The following is a 17,880-nucleotide window of genomic DNA, read 5'->3' as shown; positions in this document are numbered from 1 at the left end:
CCATGGAAGCATTGAGATGTTCACACCTTTGCTCAATTTTGCAATTTTGAGGAGCTACTTTTTCCCAGGTTGTATTTTTTTTTATTTTCTAACGTCAAACTAGATGTGACGACCAACGTCATTCCAACACAAATGTGTATAGAGTAAACATAATGCCTAGAGATGCCCTTTTCGCGTTCGACACTAGCCTTACAAAGGGCACCCTCTGGCTGAAAAACATGTCGGGTCATGGCCTTCGAGTCAGTACGATGATTGGGAAATGTCGTAGTCTCTCCACTAACGCCAGCGAAAGCTACTTTAGTCTTATTGATGAGCTGAGAAGAGCATCATGCGGAGCTCCTGCTTTTGTATGGCGATGTTACTAGCACTGGTCGTGACTTTACTTGCGAGCCTTGCCATGACGGTGGCGCGTACCCAGGCCGTGAAGGAGTACTTAGGGCGTGGGCAGATGCGAACTTTCGGAGAACCTTCACAGGCAAGTCAAATTTTTCTCATATACCCACTTACATAAATGTGCTTGCGGAAAGCGTGGGGACTACTTATTTAGAAGTGTATTTCGTTGTGACAGCGTCTGTTGCATTTGACTATGTTGCGCTCCGATTTACTTGATGTAATGCTCAATGTCACCATCGAAGCATTTAGAAGATGTTCACACCTTTACTCAATTTCGCGGTTTAATTGCGACATGCGTGTTACATGGAGTAAATTGTGGCATATTGTTATAATTCGAGACCATTGTGATCACACAATGGGGAGGCGAGTCCGGTAAGTGTTAATACCATCCGCTTGGTGCGCTACAGTCAATTCGGCCGCTGGGCTCTTTGGGAGTGTCCGCTCTTGTTGAAATTTCGTTCTCTGCGAGCAGAGCAGTCGCACGCCCTGGAGTATCACCCACACGCTTGGGAAGGAGGATACACAGAAATATTAAACTTATACAGAGGGACGAGAGCCAAATATCCCCTACCACACAAAGCTCTAACGAAGGAGGAAGCAACGAGTTGGCGCGGATTGCAGACAAACTCCTTCCCAAATTTATGCATTTAAACAAAATATACCCAACACAATACAGAGACACCTGCCCATGGTGCGGGGCCACACCCACACTATATCATGTCACATGGGAATGTAAACACAATCAATCATTCCACCAACACAATAACCCGAGTGCGGAGCAATGGGAGAGTCGGCTTACCAGCTGCGAGCTCACGGCCCAAAGGGCCTTAGTGCAGCACGCTAGTGAGATAGCTAGGCTCAGTGGAGCCCTGGAATAGGGGCCCACCCTTGCCAGAAGAGGCTCCAAGTCGCCGGCGCCCAAGAAGACGACGGAGACCTCGAGACGCTAAATCCTTGAAGGAACCACATAAAGTCTCTCTCTCTCTTTCTATGTGCTGCAGGTAAGGGGAAGTTCGACAACAGCAGCAAGGTTGTCGAAGCGTCATGAGCCTCATGAAGCATTCTGCAAGTGAGACGACGGAATGGATAGTAGGAATATAGTGACATTCGCTTCTTCAAGCTAGTGACAGGCTCGTGAACAATGCATTGCACGCTAAATACCTGCACAGAACCATTGCTATTTATCATCGACGTGAGCAAAAGGGCGACCGCTGTCGTATGTCCTAACAGCGAGAGAGTGCTTAGGTTTTTTGTGGAAGAATCCGGAACGGAAATTTACTTGACGTAATGCTCAATGTCACCATCGAAGCATTGAGATGTTCACACCTTTGTTCAATTTCGCGGTTTAATAGCCACATGCGTGTTATATGGAGTAAATTGTGGCATATAGTTATAATTCGAGACCATTGTGATCACACAATGGGGAGGCGAGTGCGGTAAGTGTTAATACCATCCGCTTGGTGCGCTACAGTTAATTCGGCCACTGGGCTTCCCGCAAGTACATAAATGTACTTGCGGGAAGCGGGGGGACTGCCTATTTAGAAGTGTGTTTCGTTATGACAGCGTCTGTTGCATTTGACTATGTTGCGCTCCGATTTACTTGATGTAATGCTCAATGTCACCATGGAAGCATTGAGATGTTCACACCTTTGCTCAATTTTGCAATTTTGAGGAGCTACTTTTCCCCAGGTTGTATTTTTTTTAATTTTCTGACGTCAAACTAGATGTGACGACCAACGTCATTCCAACACAAATGTGTATAGATTAAACATAATGCCTAGAGATGCCCTTTTCGCGTTCGACACTAGCCTTACAAAGGGCACCCTCTGGCTGAAAAACATGTCGGGTCATGGCCTTCGAGTCAGTACGATGATTGGGAAATGTCGTAGTCTCTCCACTAACGCCAGCGAAAGCTACTTTAGTCTTATTGATGAGCTGAGAAGAGCATCATGCGGAGCTCCTGCTTTTGTATGGCGATGTTACTAGCACTGGTCGTGACTTTACTTGCGAGCCTTGCCATGACGGTGGCGCGTACCCATGCCGTGAAGGAGTACTTAGGGCGTGCGCAGATGCGAACTTTCGGAGAACCTTCGCAGGCAAGTCAAATTTCTCTCATATACCCACCTACATCAATGTGCTTGCGGAAAGCGTGGGGACTGCTTATTTAGAAGTGTATTACGTTGTGACAGCGTCTGTTGCATTTGACTATGTTGCGCTCCGATTTACATGATGTAATGCTCAATGTCACCATCGAAGCATTAAGATGTTCACACCTTTACTCAATTTCGCGGTTTAATTGCGACATGCGTGTTACATGGAGTAAATTGTGGCAGATAGTTATAGTTCGAGACCATTGTGATCACACAATGAGGAGGTGGGTCGCACAGCTGACTCGCCTCACTACAACGAAGGCAGGGAGATCCATCTTGCAGGAACTCGGATATCACCCAGATAGAGTAGCGGATGAGTTTTGTGACGTTCCTCCGTCGATTCGTTAGAACATTACGGTCGCGCCCATACCTAGGAACATGCACCCAGATCGTAATCGCGGTAGAAGGAGGGCAAGGGCGGCCGACCTTCTTAGGCAAATAGACAGTGATCAGCGAGACGTCAGCATTGTGGATGCCGCTTCTTGTAAGGGACGTCGGGCGTTCACCATCGTCACTGTTGATGCTCGGCAATGAATAATTGATGCTGCCTCGGTTCGTACGAGGGACTCCAATATAGCTGAACAAATAGCTATTGTCCTAGCCTGCTGGATAGCTCACGAGATGTCATCTATAGTGATTCAAGATCTGCAGTCAGAGCATTTGAAATAAAGGCGCCGTTTCCAAACAGGCCCTCAGACTTCTTGGGGGCAAGGCAATCACGCACCACTTCATTTATTTGTTTCCCACACATCAGGGTCAGATAAAGGGTGCTCCTCCCAACCTCAACGAGTCGGCTCACGGGGCTGCGCGTGAACTTGCCCAACGCGCTACCCTCGAGCAATCGGAAGCTGACTCCCCAGAGAACAGGGACAAGCCCTCCACCTACAGCAAGATTACTAAGCACTACTATCTCAGCCATAGAAGCTACTTTGTTCTGCCACCGCAGCTCAATAGAGCTCAAACATTAACGCTCCGTCTACTACAAACGGATACGTATCCCAATCCGTCGCTCTTACATAAAATCTGTCCGGATGCTTACACCAATGCTACCTGCCGCGATTGTGGAGAAATAGCCACGTTAGACCACATGCCCTGGTGGTGTGCGCGGTCACGCTCTATCATCGATAACAGCTCGGCCAGATTGGAGGCGGTTCTCCGCAGCCCTCTTCTGGCTGACCAACTCTGGGCTGTCAAGCAGGCCCGCGATGCGGCCGAGAGGCTCGGCCTTCCGGTTTCCACGTGGGAGCGTCCCGCTTCGTGAAGACTCACTATCTGCAGGACTTCATTAAAGTTTTGCCATACCATACCATACCATACCATACCATACCATACCATACCATACCATACCATACCATACCATACCATACCATACCATAGCGTACTATCCCATACCCTACCATTGTGATCACGAGCGAATCGCGACAACACTTGTGGCACCACTAAGCAGCACGTATTAACTCACTTCATAAGCAGTGCCTAAATGGGCAGGAGTTTCCTAATGCCTCAAAACGTCAACGCTAATCAAGCGCTTCGGGATCAAAGAACCGATTTCGAAAATGTGCATACCTCTTCGAATACTCAAGTATTACAGAAAATACGAGGCTATTATATTACTGGACCGTTGCTGGCTTGGAAAAGTGTTTTACGATATTGTGTCTTTCTATACTGACCGCTTCAAGAACCCGCTTTGAAGCAAACTTGGTGACAGTGTACGTTTCTCTCCACCTCCATTACCCCCCCCCCCCCCGAAAAAAAAAAATAAAGCATTCCCGGGAAACCCTGAACTCCTCCTCAGAAGCGAAGTATGGATTTGGATAAACGGCTTCAAGTATAATTAATTGCTGCAATTTGTAAATTTATACTTCTTTTATGTTTGCCTATAGTAATTGCTTCTGAGTCCTGATATGGCTGAACTAAGTGTGTAGAGCATATCTTGATAACTCTTAATCAGCTGTTGGGGAGTTGTAGGTTTTGTGCAACGAAAGTTAGGAGAAGGCAACTGCGGTGCATACCAAAGAACGCAAATAGGCGAAAAAAGGGGCAAAAGCAGGGCTGTGCGGCTTTGCGTAGGCAAAAGCATCTGTGGGCGCTATTTCTAGAACTTCTTACTTACGTCGCTCATGTATGAAATACAACTTCGTACACGAAATGCTAAAGAACAGACTACATACGTAACAAAAGCATCCCCACTATAATTTTTTAAACATAGAGGCGGATCTTTGTTTACATTTTATCATGTGTTCTAGTAGATACATTATTAACAAAGCTTCGTTTTTTTGCTTTTCCAAGACAGCATAGAGCTATATACAAAATCCGAGGATACCTAAGCGCTTCTTATGATTTCTGAATGCGAAAACATTAACGTCCACTGGAACGCCGCTGAGCCGTCCTTCGAGTTACGAACTACTCGCGGGCAGCCGACCGCGTTGAGACGCTGGGCCAACGCCTCCTAGATAGCACAAGGCTGGTGCACTCTGATCTGTTAGGACATGCTACCTTGCCCGACCGCCATGGAATCTAATGTGGGCGCTCCCGTGTAAGCGGCATGGATATTGACGTCACCACTTTCGTCACGCCGGGCTTGGCAATGGAAATTTCGCGCCAAGCAGCGTGATGTCATAAAGGAGAATGCACAGACCTGTTGACCAGGCGGCGACGGTTTAGTTCATAGGGTCAGGCCCTCACCCGCTGAGCGTAGGGTCGTGGCTTCGAAACCCACTACCGCAAACTTTTTCGTTTTGAATTTATTCAGTTTTTTCTGCGCATTAAGTTCTTTATAGCGATTACGCTGCCGGAGTGCGAACGCAGGTGACAGCTTGCGCGGACGAAGAACGCGCCGTTAACACAGGCTTGCGAGTGGAATGGCGTCGTGGCGATGCCATCTCCCTTCCCGCAACACCTGGCGTGGCAGCAATTGTTCTCGTTTCACCACTCTGCTCTGTCGAGGCATGCGCATGGAGTGGCGTCAAAGGCAATGGGAATTAACGTGCCTTTTCGCTGTTACCGACGCCGGCTTTTTCGCTCAGTAGCTCATTTGATGCTATTTCAACACAAAATAGCGATGCAGGCATAATGCTTTAAGAAACCAACATAATGTCACTGCCATAAACATGGACATTTTTTTAAAATCTTCACCGTCACTGCGCACAAAGATGAGATACGAAAGAAAGGCACATGCACAAAAAACTTTATGCGTTGGGTGTCATTTTGTTCGCGTCTCAAATTTGTGTGCGATTTACATAATACCTCATGAATGACCAGTTCGCGTACACCTCTGCTCTACCTCCTTTTCAAAGATGTTTTGTGTGGTAGTGTGTAAATGTGTCTACTGTGATAAACAAAGGAACCTATTAGCAGGAGAATAAATGATCAAGCTATTCATGAAAACCTTAAGGCGCCGTGCCTATTTTGGCGAGATCGAAACACATATTATTGATTCATTAACAGGCGTAGCACATACGCATGGTTGTTTCCCTCACCTAGGCTTGTATAAAACCTTGATATAGTAACTAAGCACAGATTGCAAGTTGTTCCTGTTTTTAATGAAACAGAAAAACTTAGTAACGCAAACAAGGCCCGAATATATATCTGGAGAAGCTTACAACAATCTTTTATATGTCGTACGCATGTGTAATATTCTATGCGCAGTAAGTTGTTCGGTGAAATAGCACACGTTCACTAATAAGAAAAACCAAGTGCCTTGACTGTTTAGGGTTATTCGCCAGTGCCTTGAAAAACGAACATTTTGACCACCAATCGCTGTCCTTTCGCTCGTGGTCATTCTTTTTTCTGTTCATGAGAAGTTGAGCCCTAAAGCCTTAAGGAAGACCTGAACAACGTTTTATCCAAGTGGAGAAAGGCATTTCATGGGAAAATAGGCTATTTGAGAAATACCTTGTCGCAAAAGTACTTGAGTGCGTTCAGCGGAAGCGGATTTATTGCCAGTATAAAATGGCATCCGCTTGCATTGCACTGGGAAAGATACGGAAGTGTAGGGCGTGCCCATAACACTCCATCTTCTGAATGTCACCATGGCGCGCAGTTCAAATTTCATTTTGGAAATTGTTGTTATTTTTTTTTATTTGAAGGTAGTGTTGGCCGATTGGGCCATTACCGGGGTGAAGTAAAAATATAGCACAAAACACATCATTGCTTACATAAAGCAGCAATGCATAGCTAAAACATAGATTTACAAATCACAGCGTGCGATTATGCATAACTGTAATACAAAATCTGACATAACAGCCGTCATGTCCAACATTCATCATCAATTCATCACGATACTACATTCTGTAACTTACATGATACATGTTACATCTATACATCACAACATTATACATCACAATACTACCTTGTACAACTTACACGAGATATGTTAGGTAATGAAGATAGAAACTATTTCGTAACCTTGGTTTCAAAATGTTCTACAGTTTGAGCATCGCATATAGTATGCGGTAAATCATTTCAGTCTCTTATGGTTCTAGTGAAAAAACAGTATGCATATGTGTTCCCACGAGATTGAGATACTAGAAAGTTTCTTGCAGTGGTCACTTCGTCGGCTCCGGACTTACTACGGTACTAGGCTACTCTTTCAAAGCTAAATAAATTTTGAGAAAGCAAAAACAAGAATTTTAGTCTGGCTATACGACGGCGTTCCAAGAGGGGGGTTAAATTGAGTTCTTGCGGCATCTCTTTTACAGAATCAGTACAAGAATACATTGAAAGTGTAAATCCAGGCGGCCCTTCCTTGCATCCACTCAATTTTATGAATTGATCTTTTTGTTGGGGGTCTCATATGATGCTTGCATATTCCAGTGTAGGCCTTACTATTGTTATATACGCTGTTAACTTTAAGGAGGCTGGAGTGGGTTTTAATTTTCGATGTAAGAACCATAACTTTTTTTTTCAGCGGTAGAACAAATATTTGGGATATGTGCAGTCCAGTTGAGGTCTTCAGATATTGTTATCCTTTAATATTTACATTTGTTAACGGTAGTTAGCACAGAGAAACTTAGTTGATATTAAAAATTTAGGAGGTGCTTAACCTTGATTGTGAAACGTAAAATACCAGTTTTTTATGTGCATCGCTGGGTTAAATTGAGTTCTTGCGGCATCTCTTTTACAGAATCAGTACAAGAATACATTGAAAGTGTAAATCCAGGCGGCCCTTCCTTGCATCCACTCAATTTTATGAATTGATCTTTTTGTTGGGGGTCTCATATGATGCTTGCATATTCCAGTGTAGGCCTTACTATTGTTATATACGCTGTTAACTTTAAGGAGGCTGGAGTGGGTTTTAATTTTCGATATAAGAACCATAACTTTTTTTTTCAGCGGTAGAACAAATATTTGGGATATGTGCAGTCCAGTTGAGGTCTTCAGATATCGTTATCCTTTAATATTTACATTTGTTAACGGTAGTTAGCACAGAGAAACTTAGTTGATATTAAAAATTTAGGAGGTGCTTAACCTTGATTGTGACACGTAAAATACCAGTTTTTTATGTGCATCGCTGAGCATTTCTTTATCCTATAAGTTAAACAGTCGCCGGCAAACAGTCATACATTTGCGTTTTCATTGATCTTTGAACAAATTTCGTTAATATAAACGAGAAATGATACCGGTCCAAGAACAGACCCTTGAAGGAAGTCTGAAGTTACAAATAAATTATCGGACCGGTAGCCGTTTATGTCAGCGTACGGCGTCCTAACCGATAGACATGTCCTGACCACTATATTATTATTTATTCCAAGCTCTTTCAATGTCATAATTAATTCATTAATTAGTTCATTCATTTATTCATTATGAGGAACCCTATGAAAAGCTTTTAAGAAATCAAGGCATATTGCATCAACCTGTTTTTCGTTATCTATTGGTTTTGAAAAGTCGTGGATGATTTCAACGAGCCGCATGACAGTTGACAGTTTTTGCCAGAAGCTATGTTGGTTTGAATGCAGTGCTTTCTTATTTTCGAGGTACTTATACATTTCTTTCGATATTTTATGTTCGAGGTGTTGGCAGCAAACGCAGGTTAAAGAAATGGGTCGATAATTTTCAATTTTCCGCTTGTCAATGGTTTTTTGTATGGTGATAACTTTTGCAACAAGGCACTCGTCTGGAGCCCGTTCTTGTTGCAAGTATGCAATGAAGATAATTTCCAAGTAACGAGCAACCCATTCAACGTATCTTCGCAAAAAGCCATATTGAATTCCATCCGTTTAGCAGCAATTCCATATTTAGCAGCAGCGATAGTATTCCTTCATAGCTAACTCGTACTTCTGGCACATCTGATCCGTGTGAAAATGATGTTACTGTAGCTGGAGCAGTACAATTTGAAACATTTCATAAAACAAACTGGAAGAACTTCTTATGCTAATACGCAATTTTTGAAGTCAGTTATCATTTCGTCGTTAACAACAAATGCTTTGAGTGGTTTGCGACAAGTGGCGCCAATACTTAGCGGGGAAGATACCATGAAGTTAGGAAGTGTTTCCTCGTAATGTTTATTTCTTGCTTGCCTAAGTTTTATTCGCAGCTGTGCAGAGAGGTTAGATATCCTTTCTCGATTTCTTTTACTTTCCTTTGCTTCCAGAATTTTCGCTTCAGATGAACAATCTCCCGCGTTATACTGGGATTACGTTTATTGCTTCTTTTTTTTTCTTATCGTACGAATGAGTTTACGCAGTGCAAGATAACAGTTTTGATTCTTGATAACCACGCATTGACGTGATCTTCCCAGCTCAGACTCTCTAGATGAAATGACAAATCATCAATGATGCTTGTGTTGTCAGCTTTATCAAAACTGGGGACTTGTATAGTGCGCGCTTTAAGATTTGTTGCGGGAAACGTGGTTTGATTTGCACAAATACAAGTTGATGGTCTAATATGCCAGTTTCAACAGCTACCTGATAATTTTTAAAGCGTCCTTCAAGAAATACTAAGTCCAATATGGACTGCACCATTCCCGTTTTTCGAGCGCTTTCCTATACATTATGTGTTAAATCGTAAGCGTAAGCAACGTCGAGCAACACTTCGCAGTGAGCTCCTTTCCGTGACTCTATAGTAATCGAGTTCTAGTCAACCCCCTCCAAGTTAAAATCCCCGGCAATTATTAACCTTTGCTTTCACACCTTCTCTTTTTCTAAGTAGCGCTGGATGGCCTCTAAATATTCGATCGATGCGTTAGGGGATCTATAGTTTGCTCCTGTTACGACTAAAGCAGTTCCCAGTTTAATTTGGCACCAAGCGTTCTCGCGATTACGCATATCGTTCATCCTTACACATTCACTATTTTCCAGTATTATGATTGCAACTCCTTCTCCTCTAGTGTCTCTATCATTGCGTATAGTCTTAACACGTGGAGGTAACAACTCGCTATCTTGTATTTCTGGTCACAGCCAGGTTTCGCTAACAATAACTATATGGGGGTCATACCTGGCTCGCACATATTCTATATCACCGACTTTATTTGCGAGGCTTCAGCCATTAAGGTTTATAAGTCGAAAGTCTGTTTCCTGGAAGACGGTATCGGTTCAGTGGTTACCATCTGTCGGTGCAGACTTTGATTGTGTCAATCCTGTTTTTGGGAATTGCCGTATCTTGACACGGCTACTCTGCGAATAATCCCATACGTAGACACTGTTATCTATGCTAAGCATGTCGCGGTTCAGACGCAGTTGTGAGCATTCCCCTTTTTCTTTCAACGCAGACTTCCAGAGTAGCCTGTGCTTATTCAGTGTTTCTCTTGAATAGTTGCCGCCAACACAAATACCACTTCCTTTCAGTTTTGCGCAGTTTCGAAAAACCTTTTGTTTTCGCCTATAATCATAAAGCTTCAGTATTACTGCACGAGGCCTCAAGGTTTCTTCTGCGGATTTGATCTTATGCAGTTTTCCAATTCTTTGAATCCGCTCTATAGTTTGAAGTGAAGACCAAGTTTTTTCTTGACTACTTCTACAACCACATTTATTTTGAAGTTCTTCTGAAGTTTCATTGTCATACTCCGATAAACCAAACACCATTAGAATGTTTCGCCCCATTCTATCTTCTAAACCGGCAAGGTTTGCTTGATGTTTCTCCAAAGGTGAATAAAACCTCTCGTTTGTCTCTTTTAGCTCAGCAAGACTTGCCGCTTGGTCCAGGCAAAGCTGTACAATGTCTTCCAGAGCCTTACGTCTCTCGCTTAGGCCGGTTAGGTTGGCCTGAAATGCCTTTTGGCCTTCATACAATCCTTACAGAAGTACTTTTAATTCGTGTCCCTGGCTTCGTCTCAGCGTCCCCCCCTAACTGCAGACACAGTGATGCAAAAGAAGAAAACAACACCCGTAGCCACGGCAGCACTACGAGAAAGCGATTGTCGCTCCTATAGCACGAGTATGAACTAACCTTTTGAAAAAAGAGGAAACTTGTTTGAGCACTGAGCCCATGCGTAGCCACTGTGCCCACTAGATGCTACCGACAAGGGTACTTGCTTTATACGGTCTTCCCATGGCGCTGGTTCACCATGGTTCCTGGTGTCGATGTTGTCGATAATCCATGGACAAGGTTCCAATTCGGCAGAATCAGCAGCAGCAACCAGATCGGTCTGGCGCATGCTCCCTGTACTCCCATGGAAGGAAGCACAGATGAGAAGTGCCTGTTGAAAAAAACTCAGTGCCCTTCCCCTCTGTGACGAAGGATGACCACCGAAGCTTTGTATGTGGGCCCCTTATAGTTAACTGCATCTCTGCCGTGTATCGGCCCGGCATTGCAGTATCTTCGGAATTGGCCGACGTATGGGAAGTGCTTAACGCCTGATTCACCTCCGCCGCGGGTAGGGCCGGTATTGCATTGTCTCCGCCATCGGCTCACATATCTGGAGTTTTTTTGCTTACAACGACACCAAAATCTCCATTGGACGGTAGAGGTATACAGCTTCGCTGTAGAAGTAGAAACTTGCTTGAGCACATAGCCCATGCACTGCCGCCATGCCCATAATAAAGGGCCCCTCACGATGTTGCATACCAAATTTTTTTTTATAGGCAGAAAGTTGTTACGGGTCCTCTAGAGAGCGTTCTGCCGCAAAAAAATTCATATCGTGTCATTCTTAGCCGAGATAGAAATATTTCAGTGCCGCGAACCCATGACTTAGGAGGCGAGCTTCAGTGCAATCATAGATGCTCTCTCCACTTGCCCCGTGTGGCCTCCGCAAGCGAAATTCCTTCCCAGCATTCAACCATACCGGACCTCGAGAATCGCGTGACGCATACGTCACGGACCCACCTTCATTTTATTTTCTCATCGGTTTTCTTTCGGGGCGGCTCACGTCCGCTGACGGCGTCGCGTGCGACGCGCCAAACCTAACCCAAACGCGGTTGTCTTCAGCGAGCCGCAGTGCGCCCAGCCAGTGGTCTCGTGGCGGTACCCCGCACCGGCCACGGTATCTACGCTACGTAGCCGACTGCAGCTACCAATAACAGCCGGGAATGGAAATCCACTTTAATACGAAATAAAGCGCCCAGAAGAGAATGAAGAGCAGCCTTTGTTGAAAAGAGAGCATTTGAAAGGAATGTGGCTTAGCGCTCCGCTTGCTAGCTCCACCCACCGAGTACAACAAAACTTGGCTGAGACTTTCACAGCAGCGTATGCAACCGGTAGGTCCCTTTAGGAAGTTAAAAGATTATACAGGAACTGCACTGCAGTAATCTACGTTTCTTTCTTTCGCCCCATAGGACACTCTTTGGCTCAGTTTTTCCAAGAGCATCATTTAGAGTGCTAGCTAGTTAAGAATTTCTAGGGATGTACCGATGTGTACCCGGCGACCCCTCAGAAAGATCGGAAGTAGGGCTTTGTGGGCGGCATCGGGAAATCATGTATCGCAGCCACCTTTAGCTCATGGACGGCGACGGCCCTGTCCGACTACGTGGCAGAGATAGATCACTTCCGCCTGCACCATTTGGCAATTCGGCGCCTTGGCGTTTGGGTGCTGCTACATGCAAACGGGCCAACACTGGCCCTCAGATGTTGCACATGCCCCGACCAGGAATCTCATGCGAATATCGAGAGGAGTGCATTAATTATTTCTACCGAACTAAGTTAAGTGGGACCGCTTCTGCGAACTTAGTAGCGGGCCAAATTGGTGCCAAACTATGACGGTATCCCGAGGCTGTTACTGGAAGTGGGCCTACTGTGTCGACTATGAAACGGCGGAAGGGCTCGGTGATGATCAGCACTAGCTTCATCGGCGCTCTTGCCTTTTCACCCAGCTTCTCCCCTCGCTGACATGTGTTGTAAGTCCTTACGAATTGCTCTGCGTCACAGAAACATGGCCAATAATACTCCTGTAATAATTGATCCTTAGTTTTCTTAACACCTAAGTTACCAGCCCATGAGTTCCCATGCGACAAGCGCAAAAGATCCTGTCGATAAAACTGAGGCACAACCAGGTGGTCAAAGTGACACCCCTGGGATCTACATACTTCCGGTACCGTAGGCCGCATTTCTAACAGAAATTCACGTTTTCTCGTGCCACAGCTTCGTTTAGGTTGCTTGGGACGTTCCGCATGCTGGGGTCCTTCTTTTTCTCGGATTTCACGGTTGAATTGTCTATCTCTAACAACCACTGTAACCTTCCGACGTAGTCGCTACAAATAAATCTGGCGACTGCTCTTCCAATAACTAGGCTACTGCCACTACCGAGACCTGTGCCTGCGTGGGTCCAAACTCCCGCGGTTCCAACAGGGAGGCCTTCTATATCTCCGCTTCCTGAGGTTCCAAACTAGCATATATCTCAATTAGTGCAGTTTGCACGGCTGTTTTTGCAGTGAGCTTTTGATCTCGTTATTGCAATCACGCTAGCCTGCCCGAACATTTGCCCTTTCTCGCGCAAAATCTGACCTTACCTATTTGAGAGCAGGTGAGGGTCCTGCGAAGAAATCGTAGGCGATACGGCAGCTTCCGTCAAGAGTGTGCCAAAATGACCTCAAATAGATCCCTTTGCCACCGGCAGCCATGATCTGTCAGCTTCTACAGCTTGCTAAATATAGGTGCATTCACCCATGAACATCTCAGGTTCCACATATGAGCTGTGAACCACGTGCATAGTAGCGGCACAGTTGCGCAGTACGCTTCATGGTTCCCCCTTTGCCTCAAGGCCTGGCGTATACGGTTCGAGCAGCTTCACGTTCTCGTCATTGCAACCGACTGATAAAAACGCTACCTTTGCCTTGTTACATTGGGCAGCAATGTGTCCTCGTTTGTGACAGTTGTAGCAAAGAAAGGGTTTCTTCACTTGCAATATCCTATCTTCAGAGGTCTCTTCAAACTCTGAAGTATTACATTTTGAGGCACGCTCAGTCATAGGCTCGTCCTTTCTTTTTTTAGGGCTTCGGCCTGCCGAGTTTGAAATCGGCATGGACTTTTCGACCATCGCTGACTTCGCGAGCCTGATGCATCACATTTTTTTCAGCTAGTTCAGCGGCTCTGGCTATCGCTTTAACCACTGGCCTATCTTCAACCCAGTACCTCACATTCTCAGGTAACCGTTTATAAAATTGTTAAAGTGCAATGCACTGAATAACCTTCACGTGGTCATCAAAGGCTTTTTGTTCCTTGAGCCATTCTTCCATGATTGACATAAGTGTATATCCTCACTCTTTATAGGACTCATTCCTAGCCTGCTCCATTTCGCGGAACTTTGCCGGAACACTTCCGCTGACAGCCCATACTTCCTCAGCAAAGTGGACATTAGGTTACCATAATCCTCAGCTGGTTAAACGACCGATTATGTCCGTTGCCTCGCCCGGTAACAGCTTGAGCAGACCATGTTGCCACGATTCGCGGGGAGAACTCTTGCTTCTCGCAAGCACGCTCGGTGGTCACCGAGAACAAACGGATCTCCTCTCCGAGCTTGAAAGGCCGCATCAGCTCTCTCATCTTTAACGATACGCGCTCTCCTGTACTGTTCCCTTTGCTCCTCTGCCCTGCAGCTCGAGGCCATTCCATTTCAAGCTGGAGTCGCTTCAATTGAAATATCTGTTGCCTTCCCTCACGCTCTTTGTGTTTTTCACGTTCCTCTTCTTCCCGTAGCCGCTCCTTCTGTTCTTTACGTTCCTGATCTTCACGTTCCCACTGTTTCTGTTCTTTACGTTCCCGCTCTTCACGCTCCCCCTTTTTCTGTTCTTTGCGTCGCCGTTCTACACGTGACCGCTATTTCTGTTCTTTGTGTTTCCATTCTTCACGTTGCCATTCTTTCTCTCTTTACGTAACCATTCTTCACGTTCCCACTCTTTCTGTTTTTTACGTTCCCTCTCTTCACGTTACCGTTATTTCTGTTCTTTGCGTTCCCGTTCTTCACATTTCCGCTCTTTTTGTTCTTTATGTTCCCGTTCTTCACGTTCTTGCTCTTTCGGTTCTTTACGTTCTCGCTCATTGCGTTCCCGTTGTTCAGGTTTCCACTCATTCTGTTCTTTACGTTCCGCTGCAGGACTTTGCAATCTCCCTCTCTTTAATTATCTCCAGGTGTTCCGTAAGCTCATCCTCCTCATCCTCTAGAGCAAGAACAGCGTCAATCAACTGCGGCTTTCGGAGTGCATCTGTGACATCCAGGTGCAACTCCTTCACCAGCTCCAACAACTTCGGTATACTCAATGACTTGAAATTCATGGCTGTTTTCAGTGAGGCTCTCTCTACTGTGCACAACTATCTTGCCGCAACCCAACTAGGTGATGATATCTCGAATTACCCGTTCTAATATAACCCTTCAAGAAAACCTGGCACAACTAAGCAGACGAGTTTATTTTAACTCAGCAGTACGATTTGTTGAGAATAAATGTATGCCTACTGACTCCCCAACTGCATTACTAACCACAAACGGCATTGAACTATCATGATTTCGAAGGAAGAATAGTCGGGCTTAGTTTCTTTCAAACTTAATCATAGGCTAGCCGTAGACAGCGCAATATACGTATGCCCCTTGATAATAAGACCCAGTCGATACCCCTACCCTCTTTCTCTAACACCAATTTCTGCAAGGATTGACATTTTTCGGCACCTTTTTTTTCCACGAACAGAAGCTTATTGGAATAAACTAACTGAAGCAATTCCCCACTGTCCGTCACCTGCATACCATCTGTGTAAATAATGTTGTTATTTCGTGTATGAATTAGTCTTGTATTATAAGCAAGTTTAAATTTTCTTGGTTTTGTACCTTATTACCGAAGAGTTTATGTGAAAAACGTGTTACAAATTTGTTTTATCCTGTTCTTTTTGTGCAAATAAGCTTGTGTATTCCGCTCACCCTGCTTGGACTTCTTGCCTGCAGTACTTTATAAATAAATAAACGAATAAATAAACAAATAAATAAATAAATATTATACTTTAAAAACTTTCTTCGATCATCAATATTCATATGGTGCATACATTTCCAACATTCCGTATTCCAGCTCCTAGGAAGTGATAAAGATCTTGTGCTGCTGCTTGTCTCAGATCACTTATGGCGAAAAGATAACTGGAGATGCATGAAGTCCAGGTTCGTCTGCACTGAAACCGCCAACGTATCGTTCATTCATGAAGACCATTTCTGGATACCACCGCATCAAACCAGGCAAGTATGCGAAAAAAGCTATACTACAAATATCTCCTACGAATCTTACCATTTTATAAAACACAGCGCTCACCTGATATGTAACTTGTCAGGCAATAGCAAAACACTGTACTGAAATGCTTCTGAAGGATATCGACGAATGTGAGGAGGAATCAATGAGCAAAGCGTGTTTTTCGTCACGCGTGTGCAAGGATACTAATTATATACAGTAATTTTTGTCGCATACAAGTCTGTTCGCTTGTGACTACATTTTTGAATTGTGCACGAATTCGAATCGACAACTGCAACAGACCCTCGTTTACTGAAGGTTGCTTATGGGGACAGTGTGCGCGCACTCGCGTTCGCTCGCACCCACCGGCCTGGCGCAATCAAACGGGCTGATATTGACCAGCCCTCATACACAACCACGTCGACCAACTGTAGCCGGCACTTATTCACACTAACGCATGCTAATAAACATCGGTCATGTACACGTACTCACTCAACCACGGTCATTGGCACTCGTTCACCTACAAGTTTATGTCTACTAACGCCTTCCCTCGCTTCTATACGTCGGCTCGCACTCGTGAGCACTTTTTCTTTTATTTACATGATATACAGTGACGTTGGCGTTGAAGTACGGCGCCTCATACTCTTTGGCTCTTTGAATATAGGGTACATACAACACACAGTTGCAGCGTACAGCATATAACAATATACAGCGTTCATGTTCTGCCTAGTTTGTTAGAGCTCTGAGTGTCTGGAAAGTCTTTACGATTGAATTCTGCATTGCTAACCAAACGCAAAGTATCCGTGCGGACGAGCGAAGGCAAGAGTGATGAACATGATGTCGTCAGTGCTTGGTCAGACGCGCTTCAATTCACATTCACCGGCACTGAGCTCACTCGAACTCACTTCAGCTCAGTCACTGCTGCTCACGAGCACTCACCACAGGTCACTCACCATCATATGCGCTGTCCCTGAACTTGACTCACACTCGGTCAAGAATGCAATCACTGGAATCCCTGCGCGCTCGTTTTCAGTACCGACTCAAGTACCTGTATGACACTTCCACCTGGCGAATGCTTATGAGTGTACCTGGCAAAAAAGAGAAAAACGTCGCACAACAGTACTACAGAGCAGACGTTTACGTAATGATTTAAATACAATTAATTTAGTGTAATACGCTGAATTTTTGGCAGTATTTTAAGTTAACGATTACTTTGTTTACTCGGTAAAGTTCACTGTAATTCAACTACATTTTAGTAACCAAATAAATGTAAGCACTTACTTTATTGATGAGATAATCTGTAGCAAGCGACAAAGCTTTGAGCACTTGAATTTGGGCGAAAACTACAGTAGATCCGTCGAGATCATGCGCCGCAGCATCCTCTCGAGTGCGAATGTTCACAGAGGCCAATCCCGGGGCTCAGTATTTGTTCGCTTATCTTAAAGGGACAACAAAGGCAAATGGAAAGACAAGCAAAACTGATGTATTAGTACTCGAGGCTCTCTAAGGCGTCAATATTATCGTGAACGGAGCCTTATCAATCGAGAAATTGAGGTAAATGCAGGACATGATTAGAGAGTGCCCCCGGACATTCACGCAGGCCCCGCACACGCTCAAGTTTTTTTCACCCACAGAGAGTGGAAAATCAACCGCGGACGCGTTCCAGCATGAAGCGCGTAAGTAGAGCCATTGTAAATTGGTCGTATATATTATTTAGCATTTTTTCTGCCAGGGGCGCTCGACGCGGCTGTATATTTTATGAATAA

General features: G+C 44.8%; 1 protein-coding gene across 4 annotated transcripts in view; it reads left to right on the top strand.

The window, feature by feature from the left end:
• The first annotated feature begins 335 nt into the window (after nt 1-335).
• The window catches only part of LOC135899040 (uncharacterized), a 60,043-nt gene continuing 42,498 nt past the window's right edge, over nt 336-17,880 (top strand). For 2 of the 4 annotated variants that reach the window (XM_065428286.2, XM_065428285.2), the window contains exons 1-2: nt 2,329-2,489; nt 15,965-16,125. In XM_065428286.2, coding sequence (XP_065284358.1) covers nt 2,343-2,489; nt 15,965-16,125 — 308 coding nt within the window. In that variant the 5' untranslated portion in view covers nt 2,329-2,342. Of the gene's footprint in view, nt 476-1,221; nt 1,395-2,328; nt 2,490-15,964; nt 16,126-17,880 lie in introns of those variants that run through there. The other 2 variants (XR_010563504.2, XR_010563503.2) reach the window with 2 other exon arrangements.

Source organism: Dermacentor albipictus, chromosome 7 (assembly GCF_038994185.2).
Source record: "Dermacentor albipictus isolate Rhodes 1998 colony chromosome 7, USDA_Dalb.pri_finalv2, whole genome shotgun sequence".
Classification (NCBI taxonomy): Eukaryota; Metazoa; Arthropoda; class Arachnida; order Ixodida; family Ixodidae; genus Dermacentor; species Dermacentor albipictus.
Note: the sequence above shows the minus strand (reverse complement) of the source record. Positions and strands in the feature narration are given on the sequence as shown.